This window comes from Pongo abelii, chromosome X (genome assembly GCF_028885655.2).
Source record: "Pongo abelii isolate AG06213 chromosome X, NHGRI_mPonAbe1-v2.0_pri, whole genome shotgun sequence".
NCBI lineage: Eukaryota > Metazoa > Chordata > Mammalia > Primates > Hominidae > Pongo > Pongo abelii.
Window position 1 is genome coordinate 107,557,161 of NC_072008.2, and position 14,872 is coordinate 107,572,032.

Here is a 14,872-nt window from a genome sequence, read left to right on the forward strand (position 1 = left end):
GTGAAGACCTGACCAGCTCTGGTGTAGTTCCACTTATTGTCCTGAAGGCACTTGGGGTGGGAGAATAGGTGCTCTCCATTACTACCCCAGGACAGACACGCTGACCATGCAATGCCATCCTTAGTCTATGCTACCTGTTTGCTGGGACACATGTACCAATATGAGCACTGTTGTAAGGATGAAAAAAGGCCTAGGGAAAATGAAAACACATATCCCTGACATTCATTCCCACTAGATTCAAATCAGAAACATAGGGTTATTTAAATGAACAAGGGAGCTTAATCCATATTGGTAAAAAAGATGTTCAAGAAATAACAAGTGGAAATTCAATAATACGTTTCTTTTTTATTGAGATATAATGCACATACTGTAGCAGTCACCATTTTAAGGTGTACAATTCAGTGCTTTTTAAGTCTATTCACAAGATTGTGCAACCATCACAACTATCTAATTCCGAACTATTTTTATCACCTCAAAAAGAAACTCCTTAGCTGTTAGAGATCACTCCCCGTTCTCCCTCTTCCCCAGATCTTGGCAAGCACTACTCTGCTTTTGGTCTCTATGGATCTGGCTATTCTGAACAATTCATATGAATGGAATCATATAATTGTGTGGCTTTTTGTGACTGGCTGCTCTCACTCAGCATATAATGTTTTCAAGTTTCATCCATGTCATAGCATATATCACAACTACATTCTTTTTTATCAATAATATTCCAATAATATTCCACCATATGGATGTACCACATTAATCTATCCATTCAACAGCTAAAGGTCACTTGATGTGTTTCCATTTTTTGGCTATTTCGAATAACACCATTATGGAAATTCATGTGAAAGTTGTTGAATGGGCATATATTTTCATTTCCATTGATGTACACTTAGGAGTGGGATTACTGGGTCATGTGGTAAATGTATGTTTAAGATTTTGAGGAATTGCCAAAATCTTTTCCTCAGCGACTGCTCCATTTTATGTTCCCAGTTGTAATCCATAAGATTTCCAATTTCTTTGCATTCTCACTGACATTTGTAATGTTTCTTTTTATTGACTAAAGCCATCCTAGTGGGTGTGAAGTGGCAACTCATTTTGGTTTCGATTTGCATTTCCATAATGACTAATGATGTTGAGAAATTTTTCATGTGCTTGTTGGTCATTTGTATATCTTCTTTGGAGAAAAGTCTATTCAAATCCTTTCCCCATTTTCTAATTGGGTGGTTTGTCTGTTTATTGTTGAGTTGTAAGGGTTCTTCTTGTCAGCAATCTAATTTGCAAACATTTTGTCTTGTTTCATCGTTCAGTTTTCAACTTTCTTGATACTATCTGTTGATGCACAAAAGCTTCTAATTTAGACGAAGTCTGATTTACCTATTTTTCCTTTGGTTGTTTGTGCTTTTCATTTCATATGTAAGAAATGGTTGCCTAATTCAAGGTCATGAAGATGTACACCTATAGAGTTTTACAGTTCTAGCTCTTACTTTTAGATCCTTGATCCATTTTCAGTCAGTATTTGCACATCATGTGAGGCAGGTGTCAAAATTCATTGTTTTACAAGTTGATATCCAATTGTTCCAGCATCATTTGTTAAAAAGACTATTTTTTTCTATTGGATTTTTTTCAGCACCCAGAATGATAATCAACTGGATATAAATGTGTGAGATTATCTGTGAACTCTGAATTCTGTTCCATTGATGCCCACGTCTCTTCCTATATCGGTACCACGCTGTCTTGATTAATGTAGTTTTGTAGCAAGTTTTGAAATCAGGAAGTGTTAGTCTTCTAACATTGTTCTTCTCTTTCAAGATGGTTTTGGTTGTTTGGGGTCCACTGTATTTCCACATGAATTTTGAAATTATCTTGTCAATTTCTGCAAAGAAGCCAGTTGGGATTCTGTCAGGGACTGCAATGAATCTGTAGATTGTTCTGGGTGATATTGCCGTCTTATTGATACTAAGTCTTCCAATCTGTGAACAAGGGATGTCTTTCCATTTATTTAAGTCTTCTTTAATTTTTTTCAGCAATGTTTTGAAGATTTCAGAGTATAATATTTGCATTTATTCCCTTAAATTTGTTTCTACATATTTTACTTTTTTTGATGCTACTGTAAATGGACTTGTTTTCTTAATTTCATTTTTTTGGAGTGTCCATTGCAACTACATAGAAGTACAAATGATTTTTGTGTATTGTATCTTGCAACCTTGCTCAACTGGTTTATTAGTAGTTTCTTGTGGTGGATTCTTTCAGATTTTACATATGGAAGGCAATGTCATTTGAGCCATTTAAATGACCATATAAAAATTATCTACAATATATCAGTATAAAAGTATGATGCCTTTCTGATGGGCCCACCTTTTTTGGAAGCAAAACATCCAGATTACTGGGGAACCCGCCCCCAATATTTCAATGTAGGTTCTTTCTATTTTCCATAAGTGTTGGCCGGCTGAGAAATAAAGAGAGACAGTATAAAGAGAGGAATTTTACAGCTGGGCCACCGGGGGTGACATCACATATCAGTAGGACCATGATGCCCGCCTGAGTCTCAGACCAGCAAGTTTTTATTAAGGGTTTCAAAAGGGGAGGGGGTGTAAGAACAGGGAGTAGGTACAAAGATCACATGCTTCAAAGGGCAAAAAGCAGAACTACTAATAAGGGTCTAACAAAGATCACATTCTTCTGAGGGAACAAGACAAAGGGAAAAAGCAGAACTACTGATAAGGGTCTATGCTCAGCAGTGCACGTATTGTCTTGATGAACATCTTAAACAACAGAAAACAGAGTTTGAGAGCAGAGAACTGGTCTGACCACAAATTTACCAGGGCGGAGTTTTTCCCCACCCTAGTGAGCCTGAGGGTACTGCAGGAGACCAGGGTGTATTTCAGTCCTTATCTCAACTGCATAAGACAGACATTCCCAGAGTGGCCATTTATAGACCTCCCCCTAGGAATGCATTCCTTCCCCAGGGTATTAATATCTTCCCTACTTGCATGTCCATTTATAGGCTCTCTGCAAGAAGAAAAATATGGCTCTATTCTGCCCGACCCCGCAGGCAGTCAGACCTTATGGTTGTCTTCTCTTGTTCCCTAAAAATCACTGTTATTCTGTTCTTTTTCAAGGTGCACTGATTTCATATTGTTCAAAAACACATGTTTTACAATCAATTTGTACAGTTAACACATTTATCACAGTGGTCCTGAAGTGACATACATCCTCAGCTTACGAAGATAACAGGATTAAGAGATTAAAGTAAAGACAGGCATAAGAAATTATAAAAGTATTATCTGGGAACTGATAAATGTCCATGAAATCTTCACAATTTATGTTCCTCTGCCATGGCTCCAGCTGGTCCCTCCATTTGGGGTCCCTGACTTCCCACAACATCAGATAGTTATTTTTCTAAATTGCATGTGAGTTTCCATTACTCACTCTTCTGATGTCCCAACTCCCCCCATCCCCATGTACTCCTAGTACTCACTTCTGAGACCACTCTAGTTTCATCCCAGACTGGGCAGAGAAAGCCTGCACCATTTCCTGTGCTCTTAGGAGAGGGAGGGCTCAGAGCTGGAGGAGAGTGTGGACATTGGGATGGAGAAGGCACTCTGAGTCTTTTGGGGGCTGGCATCCCTCAGAAACAGCTCATCATTCACGATGCACAGACTGGAGGAAAGAACAATGCACCCTCAAACTGGACAGGTAGACAACTCCACACTCCCAACAACGGGATCCTTCTTAACCACTGCTGCCGCTCAACAACCAAATTCCTTCCATATCCCTACTGTGCCTGCCTCCCAGATATTTTGGCTGGTACCTTCTAACCCTCTTACAGAGTCTGCCTTTGGAGAGATTGTCTACCAGCTTCACTAGATTTTTAGAACCCCAGCATGTTTACCCTGTACAACAGCGCAAGGAAGTGGATACTCTTATTCTAATTTTCAGAGAAAGGCACTGAATCTCAGAGAGGTCGAATAAGTTGATCAAGGTCACATAGTTTGTGAGTGTTGGGGTGAGGAACAAAAACTGTATTCCAACTCCAAGGCCCACACTCTTAAATATTAGGCTGGACTGTTCCTTGGATCTACCTGTTGGCCTTCTACAATATTGAGAACACCCTGAGGACTGCACCCACCACATTCCCACGACACTGGCCCCAAGCTGGGATGGGTGCTCCCACCCACAACATAGCACTAACCTGGAATTGTGGCCAGAGGTAGTGATGAAAGTCCACGTGAAGGCAAGATCAGAACCCTGAGACCATCCTTCCACTTCAGAGACAACAAACACCACCAACTTAGAGTTACGCAGGCTTTACATGCTCACACAGTGATCCCCAGTCAGAATCTTGCTTGACACTCACACAGAACGGGGGACAGACCAGGACAATTGTTCACTTGGAGTCAGGAAGATGTGGCAGGAATGGGGAAGGCAACAACAGGAACAATCAGCTCCCAGTGATAGGGCCCCTATCATGCATGGGGCCCTGTGAAAACCACAGGTTCACTTGATTCCTATTTCACAGTAGCCCAAGAAATGGGTTATTATTAGCCCTATTTTGCAAATGAGGAAACTGAAGGGTTAAGTAACCAGCACAAGTTCACAGAGTAAAGACCTGGGATGAGAGCTGTCAAACTCCACAGTCTGTGTCCTTAACGCATGCCTGAGCTGTGCAGGGCCAACAGGCATGGACCTAGGTCAGATCAGGGTGGTTTGTGGGCAGAGTGGGGGTGGGAAAACACAGAGGGAAGAAGAGGAAGGGATGGAACAAAATCAGAGAAGCTGGGAGAATTCTGGGAAGGAGCCCAGCCAGGGGGAGGGAGCAGTGGGGGATCTGGGGAGGGGACTCTGCAGTCACTCACCTTCCTTGAACACTCCGTTGACAGAAAAGCAGAGCATCCTTTCCTGAAAAGGAAGCGCTCAGGTGCTCAGGATCCCCCTTAACCTCCTACCCACCTCTGGCTCTCTGGGCCTGCCCGAGGGAGGAAGCAGGTGTTCACCGTCTGGCACCACATGTCCACCAGGATGGAGCTGAAGTCATGCTGAGTTTCGGGCAATGCACTGAGGGAGTCCACATTTTGTGGACATTTTGTGTGCTTCAGCAGCTGCCTCTGCAGGTCTATAGAGGAGAAGAGAAGCAAGGAAGGTGCGGGGTGGGGGGAGCTGCCATACCCTGGTCCTTGGTCCCTGTGATTGTTCCCGTCACACTCCTTTACCCTGCCCAATCTTCTCTGTCACACACTTACAGGGGTCTTTGAGCATTTTTATATTCCTGCTATCCTTGAAGTACTTGCACAAGCTGCTCCTAGGAGAAAAAGAGGAGCAGGAGTGGGTGGTCTGGCCAGTGCGGGCATTTCCAGGAGCTGGTCTCTTTCTGCAGGAGAGCCACATGGCCCCGGATCAGGGTCTGAGCTGTGATACTCAAGGAGTTGAGTCCTCAGAGTTGAAGGGAATGCTCAGGGAGAAGCAGGCCTCATCATGGTAAGCACCGAGGAGACCCTGTCAATCTCCAGAGTCATAAATCAAGTAATACCTGTGGGGAAGCAGTGAGGATAGGCTGTCTCTGTGGCCTGGGCCCCAAATGAGACTTGAAAATTCCCATGAGCTGACCTGTGCATGGGTGGCCTAGCCTGCCTCAGCCCTCCCCTTTCTCATGGTCCCAGGGATACTCACTGCTGCAGGAATTACAGGACTATACTCTTTAGGGTTTCAGATCCAGTATAGCTTTCCTGGAATCAAAAGACAATTTGGATCTATGCAGTGGACAAAGCCTCCCTTATGACACCCCAAATCTTGCTTTGTCCTTCTTCCTCACCTTGCAGGGTTTCATTATCTCAGAGCTGTCAATATCAACAATCATTGGTGCAGATAACTCTCAGCTGTCCTGGAGAAGGAAAGAGGAAGTCAGCAGTGGAGACCAAGGAAGTGGAGCTGGATGACCAATAAGATGAACACGCCTGTGGAGAACAAGCATCAGAGGACAGGTGGGAAATGGGCCTGGAAATTCCAGTAGGCAGCTTTCTCATGGGGTGCTGGATATCTCTACTATTACATGCCAACGTGTGTGTGTGTGTGTGTGTGTGTGGACACATTTTCCAGGGAAAATATTCCTGTCTTTTTCAGGAATTCATGCCTGTAAAATGGATGAGGGTCTGATACAAGCATGTAATCTAGGCAAGACCCAAAGGACTTGAGGGCAGGTGTGGAGGACATGTTCCTGAGTAAGAGGAGACAATGTTGATGGTATTATACATAGTTACCAGGCATAATAATCCCGGATAGCACTGTCCAAAACCAAAAATTGAATGAAGTGACTGACAGTTCAGGGTTGCACAGTCTCTCTCCTGCTCCCTCTCCTTTTCCTCCCTCTCCTTCCTCCTGGTTAGCTTCCACCTAGACTGCCAAGACTCCCTTTTCTCCATGCCACACAAAGCAGCATTGGGAGCCCAGGCTCCAGGGCTTTCTTCCCCTCCCTCCCTCACTTGCCTTTGTCCAAGTCACCATGGAAGGCTCTGCAGGGAGCAGGAAATAGAGTGGGAGCCCAGGGCTCTGCTACCTCACTGGCTGTCCATCAACCTGCCTGACCAGGCCCAGGCCAAGACCAGGTCAGCCCTTAGGGATGGCCCAGGATGCTGGGACACGGAGGAAGTGAGGCTGGGCTCAGGAGGCAGGAAGGGGAAGGTGGGGGGGATGACAACAGAAACGGGGTGAAGGTAGGGGAGGGACAGATGGGTGAGACATAGGAAAGAGGAGACAATGGAGAAACAGTATGCAATGCAAATGGAAGGGAAAGATGCTCTACTGTGGAGGTGGAGTTCAGGGAGTTATAGAGAAGAAAAGGGCTCCCCAGCTGCAGCCCTTTCCTTCATCGCCCTCTGGCTGGCCTCGGGGATGAAGGCAGGAAAGGAAAACATGCACCTGTTGGGCTGGGGCCCACTGGATGCAGCTGGAGCCTTTCTCACCTGTGTGAGCTCAGTCTGAGCTGGGCATGGGAAACAGAGCAGCCACAGGGACAGAAGACCTTCTCCCAGGAGGAGTGAAGGGTCAGGCCTCAGCTCAGCATGGGGTTCAGAGTCTAGCGACCCCCTCTCCTGACCACTGCATTCTCTTCTGATGGTCCCTGACACCTGTGCCCCACTGTGCTGGTGCCTTGACTGGGGAATGTACCCATCTGAGGCTACCCAGGGCTCCTCTGAGGGAGGACCCTCTGAGGGCCCAGGCAGTATGATGTGAGGTGTGGAGGGAAGGAGGGGTAGTGCCCTGAGAGGCCTGTCCTTCTCTTTCCTCAACTTCCTCTGCCCTCTTCCTTCCACTCCTGTTTCAGGAACGTGGCCCGCTTCTGGTCCCCTGACTCAGGAAACCCAGGTTTCTCCCCAAGGAGGGCCCAGCTCCTGGCATTGGGCCAGAGGAAGAGATGGCATGACAGCAGCCACCCATGGCCTCAGCCCTCAATATGGGGCAGGGAAGCCCTCATGCCAGCCTAGGACAAGTGGGGGGACCTTTTTGGAGCAAGAGAAGGAGCACCCCTCTCGGGACAGGGGAGGGAAGCCCCATCTCAGCATGGAAGCAGGAAGACCTGTCTCAGCATGAGGCCCTGGACTAAAGGACTCTTCTTGGTCCAGGGCACCAGCATCTGAATACTGCTGGCCCTGGGGAGGTGGGGGAGCCCTGCTTCCTGGAGCACACTTACAGAGGGCACACTGGAGGAGGCTTGGTGGAGACAGGTGAGAAACACACCCCAGAGCAGGTGAAAAGGGGACCATGTCAGAGGAAGGAAAGGAGACCTCTAAGCACAGATGAGTGAGTGACACAGAGAGAGGAGTGTGTGTGTGTGTGTGTGTGTGTGTGTGTGTGTGTGTAGGAGGGGAGGTTTGTGGTCTTCCCAGAGGACCAAGGCTGCTTCTTCTTGCAGAAGGGCACTTTCATATAGAGCTCAGTCACCCAGGGAGCAAAGATGCCCAGGAAGGGCGACAGGGGTTGCCACTGACCTTACATGGGCAGACTGGTCCGAGAAGGTGCTGCACAAGGGGTTCCCTTCTAGCCATACCTCTTTGAGCTTCAGCCCTTTCACCTTGCCCAACTCCCACGCCGACTCCAGCTAAGAAAGATGGGGAGGAAACTGGAGAAGGAGGGCCAGGGAAAGAGAGACACCTGGAACCCTGGGCCTTGAATTCCCCCAGCCCTCACAGTTACCCACAGGTACCACTGCTTGGCTGTTGCCATTATCCTGATGTGTACTGCCATCCATCCTCCACCCAAAGTTGATCTGGTTCCCCTTTCTCACCTTATTTTTGGAGAGATTCAGGGTCTTGACTTTGGAAGCCTTCTCTATAATGTCAGACAGGCCTTCCAGCTGGTACAGTTTGTTGTTGCACAAGTTCAAAGACAATAGGTTTGGGTCAAGAAGAGTTAGAGTGGTGGCTACTATCTTGGGCCTCAGAGACAAATCTGCCCTCCACCTTATCTGTTCCACCCCTCTAACTAAATATCAGAACTGGGCCTAAGGCTTCACCTCAGGGAAATTTCTTTCAATGATCTTCAGGGTGGCAGCCATGCAGTTTCTTTAATTCAGGATTATATCAATGTCACGGCCCATCAAGTCTTGAAGAAGCCAAGAGAAGGGAATCAGAAGGCTGGGAGGGTCCTGGCTGGACCAGAGCCAGCCCCAACCCCTCTGTAAATTGCCATCCCTAAGTCTCCCTGTCAGGTAGACCTCTCTGCCCCTACTTGCCTTAGAATTGCTGCTGTCAGCTATACCTGGGTCAAAGCGGAGATTCTGGAGATCAAGAGCTTGCTGGGAGACATTGTACCATTTGTTCATGGTCAGCTGCAGAGATAGAGATGAAGACAGAGGCTCTGAGGCTCTAGTGGTGGTGGTGGTGGTGGTGGTGACAGGGAAAGAGGGGGCCAGGGGAAGAAGAGATGGGTCCAGGAAGTGGACATACAATGATCCTTGAGTCTGTATTACCTTTAGCATCTCCATTTGGCCTGGCTTCAACTTATTCTTCACAGAGTAGGGCGCAGTAAAATGATTGACAAATATACATATCTGCAGGGAGGCAGGGTGGTAAGTACCAGGACCTCTAATCCCAAAGAGGATGACCAGCCCCCTGGCCTGTCCTCCTGCCCAGAGACTAAGTACAGGGAATGCCCTCGGCACACACCTTTTGGTTCTCATCATCATAAATCTTATAACTGACATCCTTCAATGCGGAGGCAGCACTAGCATCCTGGACAAAGAAGCATGCCCAATTTCAGATGTAGTGGAACTACAGGGAGTGAAGGCAAGAGCAACAGCATCAGAGGCCAATGGCTCCTGCTGAGCCAGGTCTCTCCCCGTCCCCCATGTCCACTCATCTGGCTTCACCATCCTCTCACATCAACCGGAGTGAAGGGGACACTGCAATGGCTCTGGACTGAATTCATTAGCCATGCCTTGTCATACTTTATCCCATAAGGAATCTAAGCGTAAAAAGAAGAAATAGGAGAGAAGGGAGAGATGACATGGAACTAAGGATGGAGAACAGAACCAACCAGCTGTTTATTTTTCCAGCTTTCTACTTAGCTTGGGCTTCGAAAAAAAGGGACCACTGACATGATTTCTTATTTTTGTGTGAACTATGGATTCCCTAAACTACCTTTCTCTCCATTCTGAAGCTCTCTTTCAAATAATCAACTTAGGGTGTTTTATGTGGTCTTCTTTCTATCAGGTTCCAGAATATTCTCTCTCTCTCTCTTTCTTTCTTTCATTTCTTTCTTCTCCTTCCTTCCTTCCTTCTCTCTCTCTCTTTCCTTCCTTCCTTCCTTGCTTCCTGCCTTCCTTCCTTCCTTCCTTCCTGCCTTCCCTTCCTCCCTCCCTCCCTCCTTCCTTCCTTCCTTCTCTCTCTCTCTCTTTCTTTCTTTCTTTTTGGAGACAGAGTCTTGCTCTGTTGCCCAAGCTGGAGTGCAGTGGCATGATCCCAGCTCACTACAACCTCCACCTCCCAAGTTCAAGCGATTCTCCTGCCTCAGCCTCCCGAGTAGCTGGATTTACAGGTGACTGCCACCATGCCCGGCTAATTAGTGTATTTTTAGTAGACACGGGGTTTCACCATGTTGCTCAGGCTGGTCTCAAATTTCTAACCTCAAGGGATCTGCCTGCCTCGGCCTCCCAAAGTATTGGGATTACAGGTGTGAGCCACTGCACCTGGCCCAGAATATTCTACCTAATGCAGACCTCAACGAGATACTCACTGTGACCTTGAACCATTTCCTCATGTTTTCATCTTCTGTGTTCTGCCTCATTTCTCTCTCTGGAGGTTTTCTATTTCTCCAAATGGTAATATGGACTTGATCTTCACTATGCCATTTCACTAGCTTCCTGTTGCATTGGATTCTATAAGGAGTGCTGTGGGGAAAGGGAGAGAAGGCAGATATTCATTAAAGCTAAGAAAGTCTTCTATACACACTCCCCTCACTAACACTAGGGCTACAATTGGGATTGCTCAGCCATTATTCCACTTCCAGCATTCTTCAGTTTTCTAATGAGAGAAGAAAAGGAAGACCACAGAGAATGAAAGGGTTGCACAGTCCCGGAGGCTGCTACGTGCAAACCAGGCTGCCTGGTCACTTTCTGTCTTAGTTGGCAATCCTTGTGGACATCCCTCATCTCCACGCTTCCATCATTCTCCTGGCAGTGTGAAGGCAGAAGTTCATACCCACCATGTTCATAATGACAGTTCCTCTTGTCAAAATTACCCTGGAAATGACTCCCACCTTTCTTCCTTCTTTGAAAAGTGCTACCACATATACGGCATTCTGCAATTGGGAACAAAACACAAGTTTGAAGACACATCAATGGTCCACTTACCATGTCTCATGTCGTGGGCTAACTCCATGGTAGGACAAGCAAAGTGCCAACCTGCCCCAACGGACTGATCACACAAGCCCCAGAAAACAAACTCCTCTGCCTGTCCAGATACAAGAGCCTTATCTCACAGGTGGCACAATCAGGGCAGGAATCCTGGGAGAGGAAGCAACTGTGTTGAACCTCTTAAAAAATGGAGCAGGAATTATAAAGAACAGAGGTGCGTGTGTCCATGGGTTAGACTAGACACCAGCTACACACCTGGAAAGGGTCCTAATCTTGCCTAGCATCCTAATCTTGCCTAGAGAATCTCAGGCTTCTCTAATCAAACAACAGCACCAACACTTGAGAGACAACCTCTCTCGCACTTCTGAAATCGCACCTCCAGTCCCCAAATGCATTCTGTGAACAATCAGCAAGCTGTACTTCTTTGCCAGTGTAGTACAAGCTTTAATGACAGGTGGGACTGATGTAACAGCTTCCCAAGCTGCCCTCCTGCCTCCAGCCTTGCCCTCAGCAATACTCAGTTTGAAATATCCAGAGCAAGCTTTCTTTTTGCCCAGCCCAAAATGCCTTCAGCCCAAGAGACAACTCTTCCAAAGCAAGTGACAGAATTACTAGAAAGAAAGAAAATCGGCAAGGATATTAAAAACCACTACAGTAACAGGATCTAAATGACATAAATAAAACACTGTACCCAACAACGAAAGCAGGGCATGTTTTTTCCGCTCCCCCCCCTACTGTCTTGCAGCATTCACGAAGGTAGACCATCTCCTGGGCCATCAAACAGACCTCAACCAATTTCAAAATGTACACGTCGTCTCAGGGCACCCTTATGAATAAAATTCAGTCACTGCTGACCTCTCTGCAATGTACTGATTATGGCCAGGCCTCAGATTAACTTCTGTTGGGGGGGGGTCATTGCTTTCACTGTGTGTGACCCACTGTCAGGACAGTCCTGCTACTGTCGAGTGTTGGGACTTTCCCTGTATGCTGTTGGAAGTGAAATTAAATGTGGGCAGAGCATGTGACCTAGACATTCCTGAGGCTTGGTCCTTACAACTTGGAAGTGGGCCTGGAATGCTCTCTTTCTCTCACACTCTACATCCAACAGATCAGAATGGATGTATCTTCTCTTGTCTCTACCTTTAAAATATATCCAGAGTCTGGCAACTTCTCACCCCTCCATTGCTACCTACCCTGGCCAGGTCACCAACATCTATCTCCTGGATTATGTTGCTTTCCAACTTGTCCTTCTGCTTTTGCCCTTGGATCCCTTACCATCTATTTTCAACACAGCAGGCAGAGTGATTTTTTAAAGCATAAGTCAAATCTTGTCATTCCTCTACTCAAAATCCTTTAACTGGTATGTTAAAAAGCTATGAGTCCATAACAATACTCAACAACAACAACAAAGGCCCCTATTGGTGACATCTGGAGGACGTCCAGGAACCAACTCATTTTCACGAAAGCCCATAAATGAAAGGGACAAAAATCAAAGATTAAAGTGAGGGTTAAGGGCGCATGGTCAATGTATGGAGCACAGGAAGAGTCAATGTCATTTTTGAGAACAAGCATTACTTCAGAAATAATGTCACTGAGGGGAAGAAGGTGTAAAAGTGAGCTAGCCAACAGCTACAGCTACAGCCCCAGGCAAGGCCTTGTGTTTGAAGAGAGCACATGTAATAAAAAGCCACAGAGGAACCCGACAGAGAGAGATGCTGAAGATAAAACACACACAGGTGCACATCTACTTACTGAACTCTGGCATCTCTGCGCAATCCCTGTCTTGCAGTTGTGCTGCCAGAATTACAGGTGTTCTCAAGATAAAGCAGCTTGTGCTTCTCACCCAGACCGCCTGGGCTTCCCATCAGGCCCCACCATATATTGGTTGATCCTCCCACACAGACATAGTAGTGAGTATCCTTTATGACATCATGTGCGTTCCTACTGGAATTTCCTGTGTCATTTTGGAATTCTGCCTACATCACTGCCATGCCACTGAGTGTATGGCATCAGCATCCCTGCTACGGCAGGGAAAGAACGGGATAAGAAGAAAACCAACCCTTGCCCAGTGGCAACCAACATCTCCTCAGTGTTGGGCAGACTCACTAGGTTTCTCTTGACCTCCTCACAGAAATCCTATGAGAATTCTATCCACAGTCCCTTTTCAGATCATGAATATTAGGCTCACAGATGTCAGGTACATTTCCCAGTCAAGTAAGTGGCAGAACAGGAATTATGTCCTCATGTATATTGGTCTGCCTCTACACCCTGAGTGCTCATCCAGAGACTGCACTGGTTCTCCTTTAAATGGAAAGCTTTCCGGTCTCATGGACAGATTTTTCTGAGCAGGCCAGGGATGATGTTTTATGCTAGTTACTCCTGTTCGGGTGGGAACCAGGTTTCTTGGATAAAGTGGAGATCTCTGTCTTGGACCAGATGGGTGAAATCTGTTTGGGCCACGGGTTTTCAGATTAGAAGTAACTTTAGGCTGGGAGTGTCTGGCATAGAATAAGGGCCTAATTAATATTTGTGAAAAGAATGCATGTGATGTAGTTTTGGGATCATCGACAAAACCACTTTTGAGAATACATCCATCTGAACCATTTCTACCAACCTCTATTTATTTATTCCAGACCTATTTAGGCTGCAGAACTATTTCATAACCTGCTTGCAAAACTAAAATGAATTAAATTTTTCTTCTGCAAAATTAATATTTTTTTCATTGATGTATCATTAGAAATAAGTACCTCCCTGTAGACTAAGTACCTCCCTGTAGACTAAGGCTAGAACTGCAGCTTTGAGGATCTGAGAGAAGGGGACTTTTGCAAATAGTGGTGACAAAAATGAGGAGAGGCATTCCCTGAATCCAGCAGATAGAGCTTTCTGGACATCTGGTCTCCATAGGACGAATGTTCTGGACCTACAGGCATGTTGTGTTCACTCAGCCTTGTGACAGACAGGAAGTACCATACCTGTCTCAGAGAAAGGAAAGAGTGTGTGTCTGTGTGTCTGTGTTGCCCATGCAAGCAAGATTAGTGTTTTGTATTACATGCTTTTAGAATTAGGTTACTGATACATGTACTCCAAATCATGTTGGTAAACACATTGCCACACAACACTGGATCCCACTGCACATTTCGTTTCATGTGTTATGTATTATATATGGCCAAATTTTGTTTCTTGTTCAGAATACACTTTTTAGTGCCTTTTTCTTCTTTACCTCTTGAGGTTTTAATATTTGAGTTGATTGTTTTAAAATAAGAAAGTAGTAGAGTTCTCTGTACAATAATGTAATGGAACAGTATCCATGAGTTGACCAGGGTTACAGAGCACCCCCAGTGGGGGAGGCCAAAAAACCCAGTGGAACACAGCTTGGGCTTTGAAGTGGGTCTAAGATTTTGAGTCCCTGCTCTACACTTTCCCAGGAGAAGCACATGAATACTTTTAAGCATAAAGTGATATTTTCCTACGGATTTTCAGTGATATTTACACCAATATACACTTGCACTAACCGTGTGTGAGTCTAATTTTCTGCAATATGCCTAACCATTCAGAAGTCATTCTTACAATCATCCAGATATTTCACTTTTTGAATTTATTACATAAATCACTCTCTGTCTAAATATATACATACAATTATATGGCTGTGCTTTACAGGTTGTTTGGGACAGAAGGATGATGGGACCAGAGAGTGGCTAATATTGTTAGGGGAGAAGTAGAAATGATTGTCGTTGGAATCAAGTAGGCATGGCAAAGAAAGGGCATGAGTACCTGACATACAGAGTAAAAAGGCCAAGGAATGGATGTGTGGGTCAGAAAAAAGAGGGGGAGTACAGAGAAGACAATAAAACACACATTGAAAAAGCCTCCAGGGAACTGAATTCATCCTGGTGATACACCCCCCCGTCTGGAAACCTTCCTTCCTTCCTTTCCATGTATGTCTTATCTGTCCCTGTTACTTCACTTCAAGTTGAACACCAGAGAAACAGTTCCCACACAGTCTCAAAAAGGAGAGATGGTACAGGCAACAGTGTG

General features: G+C 45.8%; 1 protein-coding gene across 1 annotated transcript in view; it reads right to left on the reverse strand.

The window, feature by feature from the left end:
* The window catches only part of LOC100451207 (nuclear RNA export factor 5), a 76,730-nt gene that overhangs the window by 423 nt on the left and 61,435 nt on the right, over window positions 1-14,872 (reverse strand). Inside the window, 15 exon segments of the mRNA XM_063721079.1 lie at window positions 3,470-3,651; window positions 4,184-4,281; window positions 4,942-5,104; window positions 5,232-5,290; window positions 5,659-5,714; window positions 5,801-5,869; window positions 6,246-6,269; window positions 7,970-8,083; window positions 8,270-8,377; window positions 8,498-8,586; window positions 8,743-8,812; window positions 8,954-9,034; window positions 9,150-9,254; window positions 9,364-9,447; window positions 10,219-10,782. Coding sequence (XP_063577149.1) covers window positions 3,638-3,651; window positions 4,184-4,281; window positions 4,942-5,104; window positions 5,232-5,290; window positions 5,659-5,714; window positions 5,801-5,869; window positions 6,246-6,269; window positions 7,970-8,083; window positions 8,270-8,377; window positions 8,498-8,586; window positions 8,743-8,812; window positions 8,954-9,034; window positions 9,150-9,254; window positions 9,364-9,447; window positions 10,219-10,269 — 1,185 coding nt within the window. The 5' untranslated portion in view covers window positions 10,270-10,782 and the 3' untranslated portion in view covers window positions 3,470-3,637.